At 40.9% G+C, this 25252-nt stretch overlaps 1 protein-coding gene across 10 annotated transcripts in view; it reads left to right on the forward strand.

The window, feature by feature from the left end:
• SGCG (sarcoglycan gamma) overlaps positions 1 to 25252 on the forward strand; it is a 165650-nt gene that overhangs the window by 81179 nt on the left and 59219 nt on the right. For all 10 annotated transcript variants that reach the window (XR_006215724.1, XR_006215744.1, XR_006215721.1 and 7 more), the window contains 2 exons: positions 4857 to 4944; positions 13448 to 13567. Coding sequence is in view for 7 of the 10 variants with exons in the window: in XM_042981546.1 (XP_042837480.1) it covers positions 4857 to 4944; positions 13448 to 13567 (208 nt within the window). In the remaining 3 variants the exon portion in view is untranslated. The remainder of the gene's footprint in view (positions 1 to 4856; positions 4945 to 13447; positions 13568 to 25252) is intronic.

Here is a 25252-nt window from a genome sequence, read left to right on the forward strand (position 1 = left end):
AAATTAATAATCGTTAAGCGTAGAAATTCAGCTGTTTCGGAAGAGAGTTCTTAGAATGTATATATGTACACGCATTCACGTTACACGCTTTATAAAAGCTTGGTAGAAGGCTGTAAAACTTAGTTCCGATATTACATTATAGAAAGACGCCATTTTCATGTGCTTCGGCTCTGAACTCGGTGGCCTCAGAAATTGAAACCATAATTAAAAACGTTTGGTAATTAAAACCTTTATCAAAGGCAATCTAAACCTCTTTCCATTAGTGCAGGTAATTTAAAGACACTTTTCTCAAGGCAGTTAAAATTATCTGAGAAGTTTAGAAAGAAATTAGTTTCATTGTAGCATGTTCTGTACTAATTACGTTAATTATAGATTATGGTCCTGTGGGATTCTCCACAAGTAGATTAAACATATCTGTTCAATATTGTGTGACTTTAAAAATAAATCTGCCTCCGTATTATCTTCGTTTACCTCCATGAAGTTTGTGACAAATAGAGCCAAGCGTGAAACACAGTCAAATAGCTTTTGTAATATGTTCTATTTTTCTTCATGTGATGCTGTGGACTTCGTAGTAAAGGTAAACCTTTTGCTAAATTATTGGTTGGGTGTCATCTCAATGACATGTTGAGACTTCACCCAACTGTAACCTACCGGTTGGATGAAGAGTGTACTCTTCGTTTTCCTCCCGTGTTTACACGTGTGAAAGGAGGGGTCAGTACCTCCTACATGCTGAGGCTCTTCGAGTGACTCTAGGGCAGTCGGAAAGGATACAAAAGGCCAACCGCTGAGAAGCATGTGGTCTTATAGGAGGGGTAAAGCACACCCCCACACAGCCATCAGAACGCTCACCAAGCCCTACTACCAACCATAATGGGATGCCGTGTAAGACTTGCACATAAATACACTGCCAAGGAGTCTCGAGAGTGCAAGGCACATTAGTAGCTCTTAGGCACTATTGTATTACTTCTGATAGTGTCTCAGTTGACAGGAGGAACCCACAAATGACCTGGAATAGGACAGGCTGATACATGCGTGAGCCAGATGCCGTGAGCTTAGCTGAAGAGCTAAGACACGTGAATCGTGATGGCATTTCAGTGTATTAAATAGCCGTGTCATATGGAAACATGAGGAATAAACCCAAACTTATGTAAAGGGGGAAGTCAGATGTGAGCAAAGAATTTAAATATTAGAACCATTTTCCCCCCCAGAGTTATGTTGGCTAATTCCCTACCTATAGTTTTGAGGAGAGAAGACTGGTAAAATAGCCTGATGGCTGAAATCAGGTGATTAGTTCTAGCAAATTTAATATTCTGGAATTAATAGTACTTTTAGTTATATCTTATCAGATTTTTCATATCTCCATATACTTAAAAAAAATCAGGGAGCAAAATTATGTCAATTATTTTAGATAATCATATATTAAACTCTTACAATGATGCATTGATGCAGTATGTCGATCGATACATAAAATTATAGAAACATTTGGAATGATATTATGTGATCACAGCTATAAAGTATCTGGTAACTAATATGGCTTTCCAATAATTGGATTAACTGAACAAAATTAGGTCTTATATATTCTGTGTGCACTGATGTATTAGTTATGTTTCCTTTTCAAAGATGAGTCTAGGAGGTAATTTTCCGTAAAATTACAGAAATGGATTTACAAAATTTGGCACATATTAATTTATGTATAATGCTGAGGTGAGAGAATTTCCTTATTCTAAATATAATTCAACATGGTACTCTGGCTTCTAACATGTGATTACTTGGTAACTCTTCAAAGCTAATACATGAGGTCCTGTGAAGATTGTGCCTGGAACTCATGATTTATAACCATCTACCCTGCCCATTATTAACCTAAGCACATAGCAATTATAACTGATAAAACAAAAAAGTTGTAGTTAGCAACATACAGACATCGTCAAAGATGAAATGAAACCAAAACACGCAGTGGTAAAGCTTTACTTGGAATGATTGTCTTTGAAGTTCGCAGTCCTGGAAAGAGGCAGGGACAGCTTACGGTCAAAGCCCACAGAGGCACAGGGACCAGAATGTTGCCTGATGGGACTGCTTGGGACTCTAGCCAGACCCACTGCATGAGACAGCAATGAAAGGCAGAAAATAGTTGCACCTACTGCCCAGACTTGAATAAAGATGCCAGACCAAGACCCGAATGTCATCCGAGGACACGAGCCCTGAGCCACCATGACAAGGCTGAGAAACCCAGGGGTCTCAATGAAAACAATGGGAAAGCCCTTAGACAGGCTCGGTAAATCCAGAAATCAAAATACATCCACAGAGGGAAGCTTGAGACTGAGACTGGAAACCACATAAGGAAGCCTTCATCTAAAAAAAGGATTCCAACTAAACTCCCCAAAAAGAGAATTAACTTCCAACTAAGTAGAAATAATCATTCTGAAAATGACTGGAAAAGCACACGTAAGCATCTCACAGAGATAAAGCTGTTTTTGAGGAGCTTCTGTGAAAAAGACAAGAAATGTAAAAATCAAAACAGGTAATACGAGACAAATAACAGGGAACGGACTCACCTGCTTTATTAAACAACTAAAAAACTTGAAAATGTATCAGAAACCATGGTTTTTGCTGTGGCCTGGAAGTTCACATGTTGAAACCCTAACCCCCAGGGTGATGGTATTAGGAGGTGGGATTTTGGCGACTTCCTCATGAGGGAATCAGTGCCCTGATCAGGGAGGCCCCAGAGAGCTCCCTCACCCCTTCCACCAGGTGAGCTGGAGGCCGGGAGGCCCCTTCTATGAACCCGAAAGTGAGTCTCACTGGACACACCAAATCTGCCAGCACCATGACCTTGGACTTCCCAGTCTCCAGAACTGTGAGAAAGAAACCTTTGTTGTTTATAAGCCACCGAGTCTCTGGTATTCTGTTAGAGCACCAAAATGGAGTGGGACAGTTTTCAGACGTTGGACGGTGGCGGTCAGGACAGTTCTCTCTGAGAGGCGGAAACAAGAGGCGAGCCCCAGGACCGCCCCAGTTTGCTACTTGCAGAGAGTTTCGAAGGCCACGGTGAGGGAGGGGGGCCAACGAAGAGGCAGGGGTCCTCCCCGAGTTGAGAAGATATGGCCGGGAGTCCAAGGAAGAGCAGCCAACCTAAAGCTCACAGGCTAAAGCTCACCCTTGAGGAGGCCACCACACAGGGAGAGCCCAGAGGCGGCGGGAGGTGAGCCCCTCCTCACACCCCTGCACGCCAAGGCTCTACGTAAGAAACCGGTAAACCGTTAACTCTTACCGTGCTACTTAGTTTTGAGCAATGTGAAGACAAGTATCAAGGTCACATCAGTGGATGAAACACGAGATGCCGATAGGTCATCTGCTTCCACAAAGCGACGGGGAGAATTTCGGACCTGCCAGAGTTCCAGAGCGTTCCTGAAACTTCTTTCCTTCTGAAAAATCACAGTACTCGCTACGACTTTGGAAGACATTCGGTTCCCTCTGAATGGATCATAAACCCGCCTGAATCCAACAGCCAAATTGTTGCGTTCTTTTTTGAAGAAAATTGCTTATATAAAAGCAAACAATCTTCTGTAATGCAAAACCAGCCATTCGGAACTATGATACCACAGGAGGCGCTTATGACATAAAGCCACCTTATCTTCCAACAAAAGTTTAAAAAATATAGATATCTGATAAATTTTAAAAAGCTCTTGTGAAGTTGTGAAAAGGCTTTACATGTTGAAAATAAGTAATGTGGTGTTTCTTACAGAAGAACTAACCATGCTCTGATTTATCTTCTAAAAATATGTCATGTCCTGGACATAGATATTAAAAAAATTTTAATATTTTAATATTTTATTAAGAAATTTTTATTCCTTGGAACAGGAAAAAACACTGATTAAAACTCGATTATTTTAGATCTTCACCCAGAGAGCTAACGTGGTACACTCTAGCCATTGCATGCGAGCAGTGCGAACCCATAAAAATATTATAATTTATGAAAAAAGGAGTTAGGACACCCTGTAGCAGCAAGGAAATGGATTTTGCCACCAACCACATGAGCTTAGAAGAAGCTCTTGAGTCTGGAATGAATCCTCAGCCCTTCAGTCCCCTTGAGACTCTGAACAGGGGACCAAGGTAGCCTGTGCCTAGACTCCTGACCCACAAAAGCAATAATATAATAAATACGTATTGTTTGAAACTGTTGGAGTAAAAAATTTTCATGTACTCTTTTAACATAGTATAATCCAAGATTTTAAAATACTGTGTAGGGCCACAGGATCTCTGACTATGGAAAAAGTATCTTATATAAATCCTAAATTTATATATGAATATAAATATACAGTCATTTTATTTTTTATTTAAAATTTTTAATGTTTGTTTATTTTGGAGAGAGAGAGAGAGACAGAGCGTGAGTGGGGAGGGGCAGAGAGAGGGAGACACAGAATCCCAAGCAGGCTCCAGACCCTGAGCTGTCAGCACACAGCCCGACGTGGGGCTCGAACCCACGAACCGCGAGATCGTGACCTGAGCTAAAATCGGACGCTTAACCGACCGAGCCACCCGGGTGCCCCACAGTCATTTTGAATACTGTCTATTCATTGGGGTGCCCGGGTGGCTCAGTCACTTGAGTGTTTGACTCTTGACTTTGGCTCAGGTCATGATCCCAGGATCGTGAGATCAAGCCCCGCGTTGGGCTCTACACCGATGCGCTGAGTGCGGAGCCTGCTGAAGATTCTCCCTCTCCATCCCTTTGGTTGCTCCTGCCCACGGGAACGCACATGTACACGCTAAAAATAAGTCGAAAAATATGTCTCTCTAAAAATAAGTGAGTAAATGAGTGCATAGTATGTATTTGTCACATTTTGTAAATGCCCTTCTAGGATTCATCTCTGCTTCTGCAGTCAACTCAGAATGTGACCGTCAACGCACGCAACTCTGAAGGGGAGGTCACAGGCAGGTTAAAAGTGGGTGAGTCTAACCTCTTCACAGTGCTTTGCATGTGAGTGGTCCGTGGATAGTTGTGCTGAATGGATACACGTCTCTCTTCTGAAGAATTCACAGTTACTCATGAACAATTACAGTACGAGTTTTCTAAATATCATGCTGTGTTGACTGCAGAGAATAGTTGGCATCACGAGGGAGAGAGTCTGAGATATTTTAATTAAAGTTATTGCAATTCCAAGAAATAGAGGACCATTCAAGGTAGTAAAAGACACATGATTAGCACAGAACGCAAAGGAATCTCAGAGACCAAAGGAAAGGAACCAAGGTATCTGGCCTCAAAAGAACAGAGACCAGGGGCTAAGAGCCAGAAGATTCTCTCTCTCTCTTCCTCTCCCCACCCCCTCCTTCACCTTCCCTTTCTCCTCGCCCATGTACCCCTCCTTTCTACAGCATCTCTGCCCATTATTTTCACTTGGCCACATCGGTTCTAACTCTGTAGGACGTACAGGACCTCTCTGGTTCTTCATCTGATAGGCTGTGCTTCTCAACACCAGCCAGCGTGGTCTTTAGTTTCATGAATTCTAAATTCACAAGAAAGTACTCTAATTGGCCCAAGTAATGTGTGTAACCAACTGCCCGGGGGCAGCTATGTATCCTATCCAACCAGCTAAGACCAGAGAGTAAGCTCACCCAGCAGTGAGATCACATGAACTCTTCTACAGTGAGAAAAAAAGGATTACCGAGAAAGATCATAGGTGGAAGAAATGAAAGGAAGAAATTGCTTTCACCTAGTGAAAGGAATGTGTATCCTTTCTCTATACTATCAGCAGTCTATACATGTGCCAAATCTAAGAAACTGAGTGGCCTTCTGGTTTATGGGAAAACATGAAAAGTGTCCCACCAGCACAAACTGGTAACTTTCAATGTCTCTTTTTTACGAAACAGAATAATGTTACATTGGAAACTGCAGCCGTATATTAGCCTGATGATTCCTTTTTATCATGTTGATACACAAGTTCCATATTATATGTTCTGCTTTAATCTTCATAACTTACTTCTCTTTTGCTTAGAAGTTTGTTCGATCACTAAGTCCAGTGAGATTCTCAGTGGTTCCAGACATGAACCTGAGTTTATTCAGTGTACATGTTCTTGAAACGTGTCTAAAATCAAATCATATTTTCTTGAAAGATTATGTAGGATTATGATTTATCTTTACTATTATTTCACAGACTTCTTTGGCTGTAGCTTTTATATGTTTGAGGGATTTTTGCTCATCTTTTGTCATTCATTTGCCATTTGTTGGATGCCTACATGCACTTTCTATATGCTGTCACATGTAAATAATATGTACGTACCCCTTAGGAGCCCCACAAGTAAAAGACTCCCTTTATATTCTTATAAAAATGATTTACTACAAATACTTATTTCCTCATTTAATTTTTTGTTGAATGTAGATTTTCATATATCGTACAAGAGAGTTAGGGGCACCTGGGTGGCTCAATCCGTTAAGTTTCCGACTTCGGTCATGATCTCACAGTTCGTGGGTCCAAACCCTGCATCAGGCTCTGTGCTGACAGCTCAGAGCCTGGAGCCTTTTTCCAATCCTATGTCTCCCTCTCTCTCTGCCCCTCCCCCACTGATGCTCTCCCCCCCCCCCAAAAATTAAACACTTTTTAAAATTTTTTTAAAATTTTAAAAAAAGAGAGTTAGATGTGAAAAAAATCTGCCTCCAATTCCATGAATGAAAAAAAAACGGAAGCAGTGAAAAGTGAATTTGCTCAAGAACACAGCTACTTAGCAGAACAAGCCAAACCAGGAGTCAGCAGGAATTAGTAGTTTAGCAGGAAAAGCAAACCCCAGGACTTCTCTCCCTCAGCCCGGAATGTACCACTCCCTCTCTCCAATCAGCTTTCCTTAAATTATGGCACACCAGTTTCCTTAAATTATGGCCCTATTTCCTGCAAATATGGTTACCATTTTTGTCACCAAGGAATTTACTTAAAAAAAGTTTAAAAAAAAATTTTCCCATTAGAATTACGTTGGTTTAAATTGTTCACCTTAAATCTTGAGTTTTAACCTGGGTGTTTCGTGCTTGATATAATGTTAAAGCTGGTGATTTTTCTTAAACCCTTGGTTGAAAAGCCTCTGCTATGTGGCGGACCCGGCTCACCGAAGGTATTTTCAAGGAAACGACTTCCGCAATCACAGCCGTTCCGGCCTCACGTTTCCGGGAAGAAGTTAAATGTAGCCAACCTGGATATTAAAATGTAATTTATGTGAACTAGGCAAATTCATCCCATGTAATGAAATGAATACTTGCTCATTACTAAACCACTGAAAATAATGGCAACCAGTATGGTCGAAACCAAAAGTCTTAAATCCCCAAAGAAGTCAAACACTGACATGAACAATAGCTAACACTCTAAATCCTTGAGCTGAAAGATACCAACTCATAGCAAAATAACGGGAAACTTACTAACTGTGAGTTCAGCTCTGGTTGCCTACCAGTCATTTTCTTTTGATTTCAAATAACAGAGACAAATTCTGGTTAGCTTAAAAAAGTTTACACAGGAGGGCTGGTCGGGTTTGACAGTACGGGTTTTCTGAGGACCGAGCCGGGCTGCAGCCAGTGGTTCCTGGGGAACCGCCAGCTTTCCGGCAACTGGCAGTCGGTATAGAGTTTGATCAAGCAGGGCCGCTGGCCTCTCTGCCCTGCGATTCCTCTAGAGTTATGGTCACTACCAATCCAACTGGGGATTTTCAGATAACAACCAAATGAACCCACTGGGGAGGCTGGTAATGTTTATGGCTCAATTTGGTCACCATCACGCAGACACCCAAATCATTTTCCTGGGTGCTGAAAGATGTCCTCTGTCACAATCACACTGTCTTAGATCCAGGTGTTCGAATAGCAAAGCTGAGAAGTAAGAATCTCATTAACCCATTAAGTTGGTTCGGGTTCTTGGAACTTATGCATAGCCATGGTAAGCTTCTGCAAAAGCCTTTGTATACCCAGAGCGTGACTAATATCAAGAACAGAAATGTAAAACAGAAGGATAAAGTGAATGTAGTATTGCAGAGTTTCATGGACCCACTATTAAGGAACAGCGGTGCACCTGCAGCCAAGATATCTTTGGGGGTAATGATTGAACTCAGCAGAAGAAACATCAGAGATGAGGCCAAAAATACCAGTGCTATCCCAGCTGCATGTTTCTCTGAAGTTACCTAGATATTGCTGCTTTGCAATCCTTCCCAGGGAAAAGGAGACAGAGGACAGTGACTGCAAACCTGAAGACAGGGGACCTTCCGGTGCAGCATGCCCCAGGGAAGAGACGCTCCAAACACAGCACAGGGTCGCAACAGGCTGTGGATGTAAGAATATCCTCGAGAGACCAAAGCAGGACAGTGACAGACATGTTTGACATTTCAGCCACTTGATTAGTGACCCCCCCCCCCCAGGTTAGCAAATAAATTACTAAAACACACAGCAAGTTTTGACAAGAGATTTGAAGTAAGGGTGATGCTCAGGGACCTTTTCTCCAGACTGGTGGGAATTCATGCACTTTTTCTCTTTAGCTTCAATCCTTTGGGCAGGGGTTTCTGCAGCCCCGTCGAAGAGAAATAACCAAGAGCCTTCTGTTTGCTGCCCAAGCGTGCCATCATTGCTCAAAGCTGAGGCCAACAAGTTTGTAATTGACCAAAGGTCTAGGAAAGTCATGACAGTAGTAATCAACACTATTCCAAGACAGCAACTTGTCCTCTGGCTATGACCGAGACCCCTCCAAGATCTGGCCTTGTGTAAAACACACAAAAAGAAAACTGTGATGACATCGTCTGGAACTTTGGTTCAGCTCTCCTGAGCACCATATCCACAGATGTTGCAGAAGAAATCCTGGAGTGAGCCTACGGAGGCCTCGAAAGAAGCACGAGTGCAAGAGTACGGAGAATTCAATGCTAGATTGCATCTCAGAAGTGGACATTCTAGAATTCAAAAGAAGAGGAAGAGAATGACAGATGGGTGGGGAAGTGCCGGTCTCAGGGAGGGGAGGATGTCGATGGTGAATGGGTTGACACGGACCACTCTTCCCTGTAGAACAGCAAGCATTTGCCAAGAATCTGACCAGCATGCTCTCAGAGGGGAAATCCAAAACTTGTGCCTTCAGCAGATTCTAACCCGGAAAGACTTCCAGAAACTCCACCTGGATTTTTCTCCAACTGAGGAACAAATAGTACTTCCCCCAGGAAACCCCAAAATTAAATGTATTGAAATACCACCAGTGGGCCCAGAGACAAGTGATGTCCACTTAAGGATATCGAACGTTTTCATAAGAACCCAAGTCTAAAGAGGAGACAAAACCGGCAACTACAGTGGCTGAAAAGACAAACCAGAAACAGTAGATTCAGAAGAAAACCTAAATGAATCCACTTTCCGGTTCCACAAAAAAAGACAAAGGGGCAGGGGCACCTGGGTGGCTCAACCTGACTTCGGCTCAGGTCACGATCTCCTGGCTCATGGGTTTGAGCCCGCACTGGGCTCTGCGCTGACAGCCCAGAGCCCGCTTTGGATCCTCTGTCTTCCTCTCTCTCTGCCCCTCCCCCAATAGCATGCACTCACTCGCCCTCTCTCCCAAAAATAAACATTTTGAAAGAAACTTCAAAAACTACTTAAATATCCAGATGTACGGGTGAACTGTTGAATAACCACAGTGCATTCGCGTGAATACCATGCCTCTGTTAAAAAGAATAAGGAAGACGCCTATGAATTGATTCGGAGTAACTCCCGGGGCATATTTGTAAGCGATAAAAGTAAAGTGCAGAAGCTTACCTATTGTAGGCTACCCTTCATGGAAGTAGGAAAGGGCTAGAAGGAAAGATACATGTGTTTGCTCATTTGTGGCCAAAAGAAATAGAGGAAGCATAAGGCCGAAATAGACTGGCTCCCTGCCCGGCTGCCTGGGAAGAGGCTGGGGGGCCGGGACTGAGGCAGAGGGGTGAGGAGGGAATCACACATGCAGTCAAAGCTGTCAGGGATTCTGTATGTCAGGAAAAACTTGGTTGTATTTTCACCGGAGAAAACCCTTCGGCCAGTTTCACAAACTTAATTAGTCAGGTCCTAAAACCGTCCTTTATTTATTTCTTTCATTTTTCATTTCCTTCTTTGTACCAAAGCCGCTCGTTAAAAATTTTCCTTTACCAGATAGCTCTTGTTTTTTTTACCACCAAGGTAGAGTTTGAATTTCATCTCTTAGCTCCACTGCAGAAGATTATTTGCTTGGCTCTAATCAGTGTTCAGTGAGGTTCATAAAAACAAGTAGAATATTAATAAAATTTAAAAGATTAATTAGAAACTCAGTTATTTTAAGAGATGATTATCCCTGTGGTTATGGGCTAGGGAATGATGTTTTCTGAAGTGGAAATGTGTTTAAAGTTAACATTCGATGCCTCCTTGTTTTTAATAAAATGAAGACGGAATTCTATTCACTTCTGAGCCTTTCCTCTAGTATTTCCCTCTACCTGGCATGCCTCATTCTCCCTTCATCAGGGAAATGGACAGTCTTTCTTCAAGGTCAGCTCAGACATCATTTCCCCAGGGTGCCATTCCTGACCCACAAGGACAGACCATGGATCCCGGGTTCTCATTAAACACTGCCCATGCTTGTATCATAGCGCTTACCAATTTGTCCTGAAACTAAGGTTTATATGCTTCGCTTTTCAGTGCACTAAGTTGTGAGCTATATCCCACTTGTTTATATATCCAAGGTTCTTAGCACAAAACCTTGAACATAAAAAAAATGCCATAAATATGTGCTGAGTGGTACACTCAGTTTTTTACATTTTTTAAAGTTTATTATTATTATTATTATTATTATTTTTAGTAATCTCTACACCCAACGTGGGGCTCAAACTCATGACCCTATGATCAAGAGTCATATTTTTGCATTTTCTTTTTCTTAAGTTTGTATCTTTATTTTTTAGAGAGAGAGAGAGAGAGAGAGAGAGAGAGAGAGAGAGAAGAGAATTCCAAATAGGCTCCACACTGTCAGTTCAGAGTCCGATGCGGGGCTTAAACTCAGAAACCATGGGATCATGACCTGAGCCAAAGTCAGACGCTTAACTGACTGAGCCACCCAGGCGCCCCTGCATTTACTTGGACTTGAGTAAGGGTTTATATGGTTTCCCTACTCATGAAAATTATGCAACTAAACTCGTTGAACATTTCGTCACCGTATGTGAAACAATGGTTACAGAAAAAAAAAATCATGTCGTTTAACCCTTTTTACTTAATCAAGCCCCCTAGAACTGTGATATGAGTCTCCAGTAAGCTAAACAGTGAAGTCTTACTGGAGAAATTATTCCAGGTTTTTTTTTCCCCCTCTCAATTTTAAATTCAGATAACTCAATATTCATCATTTAATGCGAATCAGTACTTATATGATAAATGTCTAAGGTATATCCGTGATCCAGAAGAGATAAATGGTGCCACTGAACCCCTGAGTGACTGAGTCTGGGTGAAAGTTCAGATGAGCAAAAATACAGGCCACGATCCAAAAAATAAAGTCAGGTTTCCTTAAGAGAAAGAAGATTAAGACATAGAGGAAAGATAGAGAAATGTGGTCCACTTTATAACTGTCCTACACATACACACAGACATAGGTAAATGAAGGCTTTTGCAGTATTGATTCATGAAATAACGTAAGAATACGTTGGTGACCATATCCAACACTGTTTAATGTATTCACTGAAGAGCTTCTATTTAATTTCTAGTTAGGTATCCCTCAACTTTAATGAGTAGTGGGAGTGATACAGGAACACACACTCAAAGACTGTAAGATATCCATTTTCTCAGTACATTTACTCTCCCGGACAAGAATATAAAGCAAACCTACAGAAGGATTAGGGACCGCGTGTAGTTCCTTGAGCGAATGCTCGGAGCTGTGTCCTGGAGAGATTAATCCGTTATGCTCCAGGGTTAGAAAGATTGGAAACACAAAGAATTAAGAGACATAAAATGGTGAATGCCTGAGTGTGGGCAAGGGAAATGGAACAAGGTCGCATATGCTCTTGAGGGCACAGCATCCCCGGTCCCCGGGCACGTGGGAACACTCCCCAAACCTTGTGAGTCTAAAGGGAGTCTAAAGCAGTGAGTCCACAGCTCACCTAAGGAGATGAAACTGGGACAGGAAAGTGTTGCTGTTGTCACTGAAATACAAAGAAGGAGGGAGTGAAGAGAATGACAAAAACGCCATAAGGGAATCTGAGTAGGATTCATCTTCTGGGCTGGCTTTGGCCATTAAAGTCAGCCATTCTTTTTTCTTTTTTTTTCTTTTTTAGATTTCAAATTTATTTATTTTATTTTATTTTATTTTATTTTATTTTATTTTATTTTATTTTTATTTTATTTTAAATATGAAATTTATTGTCAAATTGGTTTCCATACAACATCCAGTGCTCATCCCAAAAGGTGCCCTCCTCAATACCCATCACCCACCCTCCCCTCCCTCCCACCCCCCATCAGCCCTCAGTTTGTTCTCTGTTTTTAAGAGTCTCTTATGCTTTGAAAGTGAGCCACTCTTTTTTTTTTTTAATTTTTTTTTTTAACGTTTATTTATTTTTGAGACAGAGAGACAGAGCATGAATGGGGGAGGGTCAGAGAGAGAGGGAGACACAGAATCAGAAGCAGGCTCCAGGCTCTGAGCTGTCAGCACAGAGCCCGACGCGGGGCTCGAACCCACGGACTGTGAGATCATGACCTGAGCCGAAGTCGGACGCTTAACCGACCAAGCCACCCAGGCGCCCCAGTGCGCCACTCTTAAAATGGTCATTCATGGGGCGCCTGGGTGGCTCAGTCGGTTGAGCGTCCAACTTTGGCTCAGGTCATGATCTTGCGGTTCCTGAGTTTGAGCCCCGCGTGGGGCTGGCTGCTGTCCGTGCAGAGCCCGCTTTGGATCCTCTGTCCCCCTCTCTCTGCCCTTCCCCCGCTCACGCTCTCTCTCAAAAGTAAACATTAGATAAAAATGGTCTTTCGCAAACCTCACGTCTCAGAATGCAAAATCCTTAGTTGGCTAATACTCAAAAGATTACAAATTTACATAAGCTGAGTGGACAAATTATGTTATTTTTGGCTAGTTTTAACTTGAAAAACTTCACTTTTAAATGACTTATTCTTTTATGTGACATAGATTAACACTTTCTTGTTCTTTTTAATTTTTTTTTTTAATTTGAGTATAGTTGACAAACAGGGCTACCTTTGGGTCAGGTGTACAACCTAGTGAGTGATTCAGCACCTCCATACATTTGTGCTTTGTAGATTAGCATGTATTCGACATAAATTAATTTTAATAATATCATAGATTTAGGCTCAGAACGTAAAAAGTTTGATCGCAAAATTTTTAAAAAATACTGTTGGTAACGGATTTTATATATTTAGTAATTTGGTATTGCTGGGTGATGTGGCCTGTGTAAAAAGAGATTTTGACACTACGTATAGTAAACACTTCTTAATAAACTGTTTTAATGACTCGTGCAGGTCCCAAAATGGTAGAGGTCCAGAGTCAACACTTCCAGATCAACTCCAAGGATGGCAAGCCACTCTTTACTGTCGATGAAAAGGAAGTTGTGGTTGGTACAGATAAACTTCGAGTAACAGGTGTGTGATAACGTTTTCCTTAATTGAGATATAATCCATAGATAACATTAGTTTCAGGTGAACAACATAATGATTTGATATCTGTATATATTGTGAAATGGTCCCCCGGTAAGTCTAGTTAATGTCGATCACCACACGGAAGTTTTTTTCTAGTGACAAGAACTTTTACTTTTTTATTTTAATTGCAGTGTAGTTAACATACAATGTTTGTGTGTGTGTGTGTGTGTGTGTGTGTGTGTGTGTGTGTGTGAATATAGGTTCTTTAATGTAGTGCTCTTTATCTGTTTATTTTTTAAAAACTTTTAGTCAGTCACCATGTAGTGCAATAAATGTTGGTAGTAGAATTCAGTGATTCGTGTTATGTTAGATTCAAGATCTATTCTCTTAGCAACTTTCAAATATCCAATACGGCATTGTTAACTCTAGTCACCATGCTGTACATCATATCCCTAGGACTTAGGGATATTTTATAACTAGAAGTTTGTCCCTTTTGATGCCCTTCACCCATTTTGCCCAACCCCATCTCCTGCCTCTGACAACCATCAGTATGTTCTCTGTATCTCTGAGTTTGGTTTCTTTTTTAGATTCTACATGTACATAAGATCACACAGTATTTGTCTTTCTCTGACTGACTTCACTTAGCATAATTCCCTCATGGTCCATCCATATTGTTGCAAATGGCAAGATTTCCTTCTTTTTATGGCTGAGTTATATTCCATTGCATATATAAATATCACATTTTCTTTATCCATTTATACGTAGGAACTCTTGAGAAAAACAAAATCCCGTAGAATACACTTCCACAAAAGCATATTTTACTTTTGGCAAGTTTACTCTGGAAATTGTCAGGCAGGTAAGAAAAAGTAGTTGAATTTGTTGACTCTTCTTTGTAATGTTTGTTTTTTTAATTCTTGATACCCTCCTGGAAGAATGAAATCCTCCTCATAAATCTTTGCTTACTCTTTTCTTCCACCATATTGTTACCCTTTATCTCTTTCCAATTAGGGTAACCCAAAGACTTATAAATTCCTCTGTCGTCTGTATGATATTCAAGTATCTCTTTTCCATATGGTTTTGCAAAAGAACCTTGTCCAGAGTTTCTTTTATTCTCATTGTATCAAGCACTTGGAGTCCTTCTATTGCTACAAAAAAATTGTCTCTCTTGGAAATAAAGATTGGGTGGGATTCTTATAAGAATCACTTTTAGGAAAAAAAAAAAAAAAAAAAAAAAAAAAAAAAAAAAAAAAAAAAAGAATCACTTTTAGGACTGAAAAAAAGCAATTTTGTGAAAAAAAAATGTCCAGAACATGTGTGAAATTTACCTGCTGAGCTTCTATAAAAATGTAATGAGAAAGACAGTAGTTAAATTCATCCCAGCACTTTTCTGTACTATTCTGAAAAACAATGGCAACCTTATTCTCTCACACATTATTACCAATACTCATAAATGAAAACTGCCTTAAGAAGCAGACTCAGGAGGCACCCAAGATGGCAGAACAGCATGGAAGTTTTTTGTGTGTCTTGCGTCCATGAAACACAGCCAGACCAACACTAAACCATCCTGCACACCTAGAAAACTGATCTGAAGATTAACACAACAATATGTACAACCTAAACCACAGAATTCAGCAGGTATGCGGCGCGGAGAGGAGAACTTGGGGAGAGAGAAGCCACGGAGGGCAGAGAGCTGCTTTTGCATGTGGAGAGAGGACGGAGACAGTGGGGAGAATACGGGAAAAGCACTCCCTGCCAAAAACAGCTGGAGAGAAAGTGGAAAATTGGAAACAGCCACAGGGACTAAACTAAAAAGGGAGAAAGGAGAGGGTTTAAATTCCATTAAGACTGTAAACAAGGGGACGGTAAACAAGCTTGTAAACAAGCTGCAACTCCGCAGCTCCATACCTGGCGGTGCTTTGGTGGGAAGGACGAATCCCCAGGAGCAGAGTGGGATCTGAGCGGTTCTCGGGCCACATGGGGAAAAGCGGTTCCACTGCTGGAAGGAGATTTGGTAGAGGCTGTGAGGCAACCTGGGCCCAGCAGACCCCAGAGAATGGCCGCATTCGCTGGTGCTGGAACAAGATCATTAAGGGTGAAGCCTGGTGCCAGGTGTGTGTTGTGATTGTCGGTAATCCCTGAAAAGCCTCTCGAACATTTTCTGGGGTGGGCTGGCACACAGCCGCAGTCTCTGGGCATCGGCAGCAGCAGGGTCCCACAAACGTTCCTGCCATTGCTCGGTGAGACCCTCCCACAGAGGGGTGGAATGGGTCAAAGCCGCAGTCCTTCGGAAGTAAGAGGCCAGGGAAAACAACCGCATCTGAGATAAAACTCGGAAAAGAGGTACTGCCTGGGGCCTGGTCACAGACAGTGGAAAACCGGGGAGTGGACGAGAGCTGAAGACAGAGGACGGGTGTGTGATTGCTGATTGGGAAGAACAGACTTCCGATACTAGAGACTGGGTAGCTGGGTGACGCCATTTTCACTGCTTCTGTGCATGCGCATATGCACCTACAAGCGCCACAACAATCCACCCCAGTAGGCTAGCAGCGCCATCTAGTGGAGAACGGAGACATTACACTGAGCCCGCCCAACTGGGCCAACCTCGCTCTTCAAGAGTAGAAGTCTCACTGCCTCCTTGGTTTATGGATTATAAAGTGCTTCATAGTCTGACTTCTAGGGGAAAACGAAGTAATTCCAGTCGTATTTCAGTCTGTTAGCAGATCCATCTCTTCACTTTTCTTTATTTTTCTTTTTTTCTCTTTTTCATTTGTTTTCTTTTTCTTGAATACAGAAAGAGAAAAAATTCATTTTTATTTTCAATTTTCATTTAAAATACTTTTCTTTGTTTTTACTATTTTTTTACTTTTGTGTAAATTTTTTCAAATTCTATTTTACTTCCATCATTTCATTTTAGTCTACTTCAGTGTATTCATTTTTTCAAATTTTCACGATTTCCTTTTTTTTTCTTCTTTACCCCTTTTTCTCTAATCTTTCAAGCCCCTTTCAACACCCAGACCAAAACACACCTAGTCTCTAGCATCATTTATTCAATTTGTGTGTGTGTGTGTGTGTGTAATTTTTTAATTTTAATTTTTTCTACCTCATTAATTCCTTTTCTGCCTTCAAAATGACAAAATGAAAGAATTCACCCCAAAAGAAAGAGCAGGAAGAAACAACAGCCAGGGACTTAACCAACGCAGATACAAGCAAGATGTCTGAACCAGAATTTAGAATCACGATAATAAGAATACTAGGTGGAGTCAAAAATAGATTAGAATCCCTTTCTGTGGAGATAAAAGAAGAAAAAACTAGTCAGGATGAAATAAAAAATGCTATAACTGAGCTGCAATCACGAATGGATGCCGCGGTGGCAAGGATGGATGAGGCAGAACAGAGAATCAGTGATATAGAAGACAAAGTTACAGAGAATAACGGAGCAGAAAAAAAGAGGGAGATTAAGACAAAAGAGCATGATTTAAGAATTAGAGAAATCAGTGGCTCATTAAAAAAGAACATCAGAATCATAGGCGTCCCAGAAGAGGAAGAGAGAGAAATAGGTATAGAAGGGTTATGTGAGCAAATCATAGCGGAAAACTTTCCTAACCTGGGGAAAGACAGTCATCAAAATCCAGGAAGCACAGAGGACCCCCATTAGACTCAACAAAACCGACCATCAACAAGGCATATCATAGTCAAATTCACAAAATACTCAGGCAAAGAGAGAATCATGAAAGCAGCAAGGGAAAAAAAGTCCTTAATCTACAAGGGAAGACAGATCAGATTTGCAGCAGACCTATCCACGGAAACTTGGCAGGTGAGAAAGGAGTGGCAGGATATATTCAATGTGCTGAATCAGAAAAATATGCAGCCAAGAGTTCTTTATCCAGCAAGGCTGTCATTCAAAACAGAAGGAGAGATAAAACTTTCCCAGACAAACAAAAATTAAAGGAGTTTGTGACCACTAAACCAGCCCTGCAAGAAATTTTAAGGGGAATTCTCTGAGGGGAGAAAAGATGAAAAAATAAATGCATAAATAAATAAAGACCAAAAGAAATGAAGATTAGAAAGGACCAAAGAACACCACCAGAAACTCCAACTCTACAAGCAACATAATGGCAATAAATTCATACCTTTCAGTACTCACTCTAAACGTCAATGGACTCAGTGCTCCAATCAAAAGACATAGGGTAACAGAAAGGATAAGAAAACAAGATCCATCTATATGCTGTTTACAAGAGACCCACTTTAGACCTAAAGACACCTTCAGATTGAAAGTAAGGGGATGGAGAACCATCTATCATGCTAATGGTCACAAAAGAAAACTGGAGTAGCCATACTTATATCAGACAATCTAGACTTTAAAATAAAGACTGTATCAAGAAATGCAGAAGAGCATTATATCAAAATCAAGGGGTCTATCCACCAAGAAGACCTAATAATTGTAAACATTTATGCGCCAAATGTGGCAGCACCCAAATATATAAATCACTTTATCACAAACATAAAGAAACTTGTTGATAGTAATACCATAATAGTAGGAGACTTCAACACCCCATTCGTAGCAATAGACAGATCATCTAATCAAAATATCAAGAAGGAAACAATGGCTTTGAATGACACACTGGACCAGATGGACTTAACAGATATATTCAGAACATTTAATCCTAAGGCAGCAGAATATACATTCTTCTCCAGTGCACGTGGAACGTTCTCCAGAATAGACCATATACTGGGACACAAATCACCCTAAGTAAGTAAAAAATGATTGAGATCATATTGCGCATATTTTCAGACCACAATGCTATGAAATTCTAAATCAACCACAAGAAAAAATTTGGAAAGGTAACAAATACTTGGAATCTGAAGAACATCCTACTAAAGAATGAATGGGCTAACTAAGATGTTAAAGAGGAAATTAAAAAGTTATGGAAGCCAATGAAAATAACACCACAACACAAAACCTCTGGGACACAGCAAAGACGGTCCTAAGAGGAAAGTATATAGCAATCCAGGCCTTCCTAAAGAAGGAAGGAAGATCTCAGATACACAACCTAACCTTATGCCTTAAGGAGCTGGAAAAAGAACAGCAAATAAAACCCAAAACCAGCAGAAGAGAGGAAATAATAAAGATTGGAACAGAAATTAATGCTATTGAAACCAAAAACCAGTAGAACACATCAATGAAACCAGAAGCTGGTTCTTTGAAAGAATTAACAAAATTGATAAACCACTAGCCAGTTTGATCAAGAAGAAAAAGACCCAAATAAATAAAATCAAGAATGAAAGAGGAGAGATCACAACCAACACAGCAGAAATAAAAACATTAATAAGAGAATATTATGAGCAATTATATGCCAATAAAATGGGCAATCTGGAAGAAATGGACAAATTCCTAGAAACATATACACTACCAAAACTGAAAAAGGAAGAAATAGAAAATTTGAACAGACCCATAACCAGTAAGAAAATCGAATTAGTAATCAAAAATCTCCCAAAAAACAAGAGTCCAGGGCCAGATGGCTTTCCAGGGGAATTCTACCAAACATTTAAGTAAGAGTTAACACCTATTCTCTTGAAGCTGTTCCAAAAAATAGAAATGGAAGGAAAACTACCAAACTCATTCTGTGAAGCCAACATTACCTTGATTCCAAAACCAGACAGAGACCCAACTAAAAAGGAGAACTATAGACCAATTTCCTGATGAACATGGATGCAAAAATCCTCAACAAGATAGTAGCCAACTGGCTCCAACAATACATTAAAAAAATTATTCACCACGACCAAGTGGGGTTTATACCTGGGATGCAGGGCTGGTTCAGTATCCACAAAACAATTAACATGATTCATCACATCAATAAAAGAAAGGACAAGAACCATATGATCCTCTCAATAGATGCAGAGAAAACATTTGACCAAATACAGTATCCTTTCTGGAAAAAAAAAAAAAACCCTCAAGAAAGTAGGGATAGAACAATCATACTTAAAGATCATAAAAGCCATATATGAACAACCCAACTCTAATATCATCCTCAATGGGGAAAAACTGAGAGCTTTCCCTCTAAGGTCAGGAACAAGACAGGGATGTCCACTCTCCCCACTGTTATTCAACATAGTATTGGAAGTCTTAGCCTCTGCAATCAGACAACACAAAGAAACAAAAGGCATCCAGATCGGCCAGGAGGAGGTCAAACTTTCACTCTTTGCAGATGACATGATATTCTATATGGAAAACCCTAAAGATTCCACCAAAAAAACTGCTAGAACTGATTCATGAATTCAGCAAAGTTGCAGGATATAAAATCAATGCACAGAAACCCATTGCATTCCTATACACCAACAGTGAAGCAACAGAAAGAGAAATCAAGGAATCGATCCCATTTACAGTTGCACAAAAAACTATAAAATACCTGGGAATAAATCTAACCAAAGAGGTGAAAAATCTATACACTGAAAACTGTAGAAAGCTTATGAAAGAAATTGAAGAAGACCCACAAAAAAATGGAAAAAGATTCCATGCTCCTAGATAGGAAGAACAAATATTGTTAAAATGTCGATACTACCCAAATTAATCTACATATTCAACGCAATCCCTATCGAAATAACACCATCATTCTTCACAGAGCTAGAACACATAATCCTAAAATTTGTATGGAACCAGAAAAGACCCCGAATAGCCAAAGCGATCTTGACAAAGAAAACCAAAGCAGGAGGCATCACAATCCCAGACTTCAAGCTATACAATAAAGCTGTAATCATCAAGATAGTATGGTACTGGCACAAGAACAGACACTCAGATCAGTGGAACAGAATAGAGAACCCAGAAATGGACCCACAAACGTATGGCCAACTAATCTTTGACAAAGCAGGAAAGGGTATCCAATGGAAAAAAGATAGTCTCTTCAGCAAGTGGTGCCGAGAATACTGCACAGCGACATGCAGAAGTATGAACCTAGACCACTTTCTCACACCATCCACAAAAATAAACTCAAAATGGATGAAATACTTAAATGTAAGACGGGAAGCCATCAAAATCCTCGAGTCGAAAGCAGGCAAAAACCTCTTTGATCTTGGCCGTAGCAACTTCTTACTCAACACGTCTCTGGAGGCAAGGGAAACAAAAGCAAAAAATGAACTATAGGGACCTCATCAAAATAAAAAGCTTCTGCACAGGGAAGGAAACAATCAGGAAACTAAAAGGCAACCAACAGAATGGGAGAAGATATTTGCAAACAACATATCAGATAAAGGGTTAGTATCCAAAATCTATAAAGAACTTATCAAACTCAACACCCAAAAAACAATCCAGTGAAGAAATGGGCAAAACACATGAATAGACACTTCTCCAAAGAAGAAATCCAGATGGCCAACCGACACATGAAAAATGCTCAACATCACTCAGCATCAGGGAAATACAAATCAAAACCACAATAAGATATCACCTCACACCTGTCAGAATGGCTAACATTAACAACTCGGGCAACAACAGATGTTGGCGAGGATGTGGAGAAAGAGGATCTCTTTTGCATTGTTGGTGGGAACGCAAGCTGGTGCAGCCACTCTGGAAAACAGTATGGAAGTTCCTAAAAAAATTAAAAATAGAACTACTCTGTGACCCAGCAACTGCACTACTAGGTATTCATCCAAGGGGTACAAGTGTACTGTTTCGAAGGGACACATGAACCCCCATGTTTATAGCAACACTATCAACAATAGCCAAAGTATGGAAAGAACCCAAATGTCCATCGATAAATGAACGGATAAAGAAAGTGTGGTATATACATACATTCAATGGAGTATTACTCGGCAATCAAAAAGAATGAAATCTTGCCATTTGCAACCACGTGGATAGAACTGGAGGGTATTATGCTAAGCGAAATTAGTCAGAGAAAGACAAATATCTATAACTTAACTCATATGAGGACTTTAAGAGACAAAACGGAGGAACATAAGGGAAGGGAAACAAAAATAATATAAAAACAGGGAGGGGGACAAAGCATAAGAGACTCATAAATATGGAGAACAAACAGAGGGTTACTGGAGGGGTTGTGGGAGGAGGGGTGGGCTAAATGGGTAAGGGGCAGTAAGGAATCTACTCCTAAAATCATTGTTGCACTCTATGCTAACTAATTTGGATATAAATTTAAAAAAATTAATTTTAAAAACTAACAAAGAAAACATAGAAGCAGACTCAACCCTAGTATAAAGTCTTGTGTAGTGTGTAACTCCTAACAAAACAAACTACAAGAATCATACCTATGTTGCAGCATATACTAAGGCAATAGGGTCTGTGGTTTTCTTACTAAAATAAAGGACATTAGGAAATCTATTTAAAGGACATTGATTGTTTCCTAATAAAGAAATGGCTAGAAAGTCCAAGTGCCTCAGTCATCAGAAATCTATCTCAGGGGTGCTGGGTGGCTCAATCAGTTAAGTGTCTGACTCTTGATTTTGACTCAGGTCATGATCTCTTAGTTCATGAGTTCAAGCCCTGTGTCAGGCTCCAGGCTGACAATGGGAAGCCTGCTTGAGATTCCCACCCCTCCTCTGCCCTACCCTCAAAATACCCTCCCCTACCCTCAAAAATAAATAAATAAACTTCAAAAAAAAAAAAGAAAAAGAACTCTACTATTGCTAGTACAAAGCATATTGGCTTTTTAGATCTAGATTCTGTTCCTGTCTCAACAATTACTAGCCACATAACCTCAGGCAAGTTGATCTCTTTTGGCTGTTTCCTCATTTTTCAAAGTGGATTGATGATCCCTACCATACTAACATTGCTAAATTAAGTGGATCAGTATATACAGAGGACAGCAGAGGTCTTGATAAAGTATTATGGCGCTGCAGGGCAATGAAATCTGTGGGGAAAACAGCCTAAAAAACAGGAGAGATTGCTACAACCCCAAGCCATCCTACACAGGGCATCCCTTAAGCGAAATTTTTCTTAGCGTAGGACTCCTTCCAGGCCTTGATGTTAATTTTAGTGGAAGAGGTGAAAAAAATTGATAAGCACCTATATTATTTATTACCTGCATACATGTATCAATCACCTGGAGGGCTAATTAAAATATATATTGTTGGGCTTCGTTCCCCAAGTTTCTGATTCAGCAGGTGTGGAATGGGACATGAAAATCTGCATTTCCTACGAGTTGTCAGGTAATGCTGCTATTCCAGGGACCACAGGCTGAGAACCACTCCCTACACTAATCTGACCGGAGTCAGTGGGAAAAACCTGTTGGTACCAGATAGATGCTCTCTCTGGCACACACATTTAAGTTAGCCTTTGTATTTATTTTTTAATTTCTTTAATTTCTTTTTATTATTTGGGGGGGGGGGGAGTTCGCACACACAGGAGGGGCAGAGAGAGAGAATCCCAAGCAGGCTCCACGCTGCCCGCACAGACCCTGATGTGGGATTCGATCTCACAGACTGTGAGATCATGACCTGAGCTGAAACCAGGAGTCAGACGCTTAACCCACTGACCCACTCAGGTGCCTTTAAGTTAGCCTTTTTAAAGATAAGTTATGTTCTTCTTTTTCATAATTATTTTTGTCTTGTATAATTTTCTTCTAAGCCCCTCTGCTCCCCAGTGAAACTAACTGAAGCAAATATATTGTACCTGTAATTTCTGAATACTTTCCTTGTCATTATGCCTTTAAAACAATATGGAGTTCTCCTCACCAGGGCAGCCAGGAGCGGTGACTGCATGAACAGTGACATTTCGACCCAGACCTTGACTCTTCTCAGCTTTTCAGTATGTTCTTAGCTTCCCTAAATTTGCAGTTAAAGCAATGCAAGGAGTCGTACAATTCTGACTTCTCTCCTTGTTTTTTTCTAAGGTCTGATTCCCTCTCTGTGTCATATAACTTAAACTTTCTCAGCCTCCACACTACTGACGTTTTGGGCTGGATAATATCTTTGGTATATGTGTGGGGGTATCTGTGCAATGCAGCGTATTCAGCAGCGTCCCTGACCTTCAGCCATCAATCCAGTAGCGTTCTTTCCCTGGGAGTTATGATAACCAAAATGTCTCCAAACATCGCCAAAACTTTTCGGAAGGATGACGGCATTGCAAAATCACCTCTGGTTGAGGACCACCTGTCTAACTTAACCCTACACCGTTTCTCTGGACTTATATTCACATTGCCTTCCTGTGTGTTGCCAGCTAGAAATGAAGCTAAATGCCTATAGTACAAAATAATTAAGACACACTTCCTTTCACATGACATTTATATTTTAACTGGAGAGCTGTTACCACAAATTAATTGGTTGGACACAGTCTGCTAAGGATTGTAATAGATGTTTGGGCCAAGGGCTACAGAAGCAGCCTGGACAAGGACGTCAGTTGTGCCAGAGTGTGATGGGAAGGGACACAGAGTAGGTCAGACAGGGTTTCTCAAGGAAAGAGGGATTTGAGGTGGTCCTAGAGAAATGTCTAGAGGTTTGTCAGGAAGAAAAAGTAAGATTCATCGTTCTGAACAGAGTGTAGAGCGTGAAGGGCTATTAATAGACGATTGTTAAAAATAAGAGTGGATGACGCTCTGAGAGCCAGACCGAGTTCCAGTCCCGGCTGCTCACGGAACAGCCATGTGACCTGGCTCATGTCTCACCTGTCCGCACTTCACGATACATACAGCCGCACACATCTCTACCCCGGGTCTTCCGCTGACTGGAGGACAGTGGACAGAGCGCAACCAGGCAGAGACAGATTGGTCGTGAAATTCGATTGTGACTCTTGCAAAAGATGCAGGGCTCCCAGAAGTCAAAAGTGGTACAGAAATACTGGAGCCACTGACAAAACCAGTAACAAAAGAAGACCTGGGAAGTCAGACTTGCCAGCCACTGAAGAAGTGAAAGTGAACCAAGAAGGTGACCTGGCGGGTACTCCAAAGATCAATAATGTTACTAATGGTCAAAAGATGACATTATTCACCTTTGGGAAGCGTGGCAGTGCCATCGGTTTGACTGTCACGATGGTTTTACTGCCTCTGTAAACCTTGTGAACAATGTCATGTTGTGTCGCTGTGGTAGGCAAAATTCTAAGAATGAGACCCCCAGCGACCTTGCCTTTGTAAAATTCCCTCACCTCTGAGCGTGGGAGGAAGCTGTGAATATGATAAGATATCACTCCCGTGATTATGTTATTTCTGTGGCAAAAGGGAGTCCATCTATCTGAGGATCCATTCTCGACGGCCTACTCTAATCACATGGGTTCTTTATAAGCAGAGAGTTTTCTCTGACTGGTGGTAAACGGGGAAACCAGAGAATTTGAAGTGCTAAAAGGGTTCTCTGTTGCTATATGAAGACGGAGAGGGCCATGTGACAGGAAATGTGGCGCCTTTTAGAATCTTAGGTGCTAGGCTGGCAGTGGGAAAATAGGGCCTCACCCCTAAAACCACGTGGAACTCTCTTCTGCCAACAGCCTGACTGGGCTCGGAACAAGATTCTTACCCGGAGGCTCCAGAAAAGAGCCCTGCGTGGCTGACTCCTTGACTTTGCCCTCGTGATGCCTTGAGCATAAAATCCAACCAAGCCCACTGGGTAGGACTTCTGACCAAAGGACTGTGAGCTAACAAGTGGTTACTGTTCTAAGCAGTGAAGTTTGTCACAATTTGTGATACAGAAATAGAAAATTAATACAGCCATCATATAATTCCAACTGTGTTGGAAAAAGTGCACCGCAGGACAAAA

This window comes from Panthera tigris, chromosome A1 (genome assembly GCF_018350195.1).
Source record: "Panthera tigris isolate Pti1 chromosome A1, P.tigris_Pti1_mat1.1, whole genome shotgun sequence".
NCBI classification, from domain to species: domain Eukaryota; kingdom Metazoa; phylum Chordata; class Mammalia; order Carnivora; family Felidae; genus Panthera; species Panthera tigris.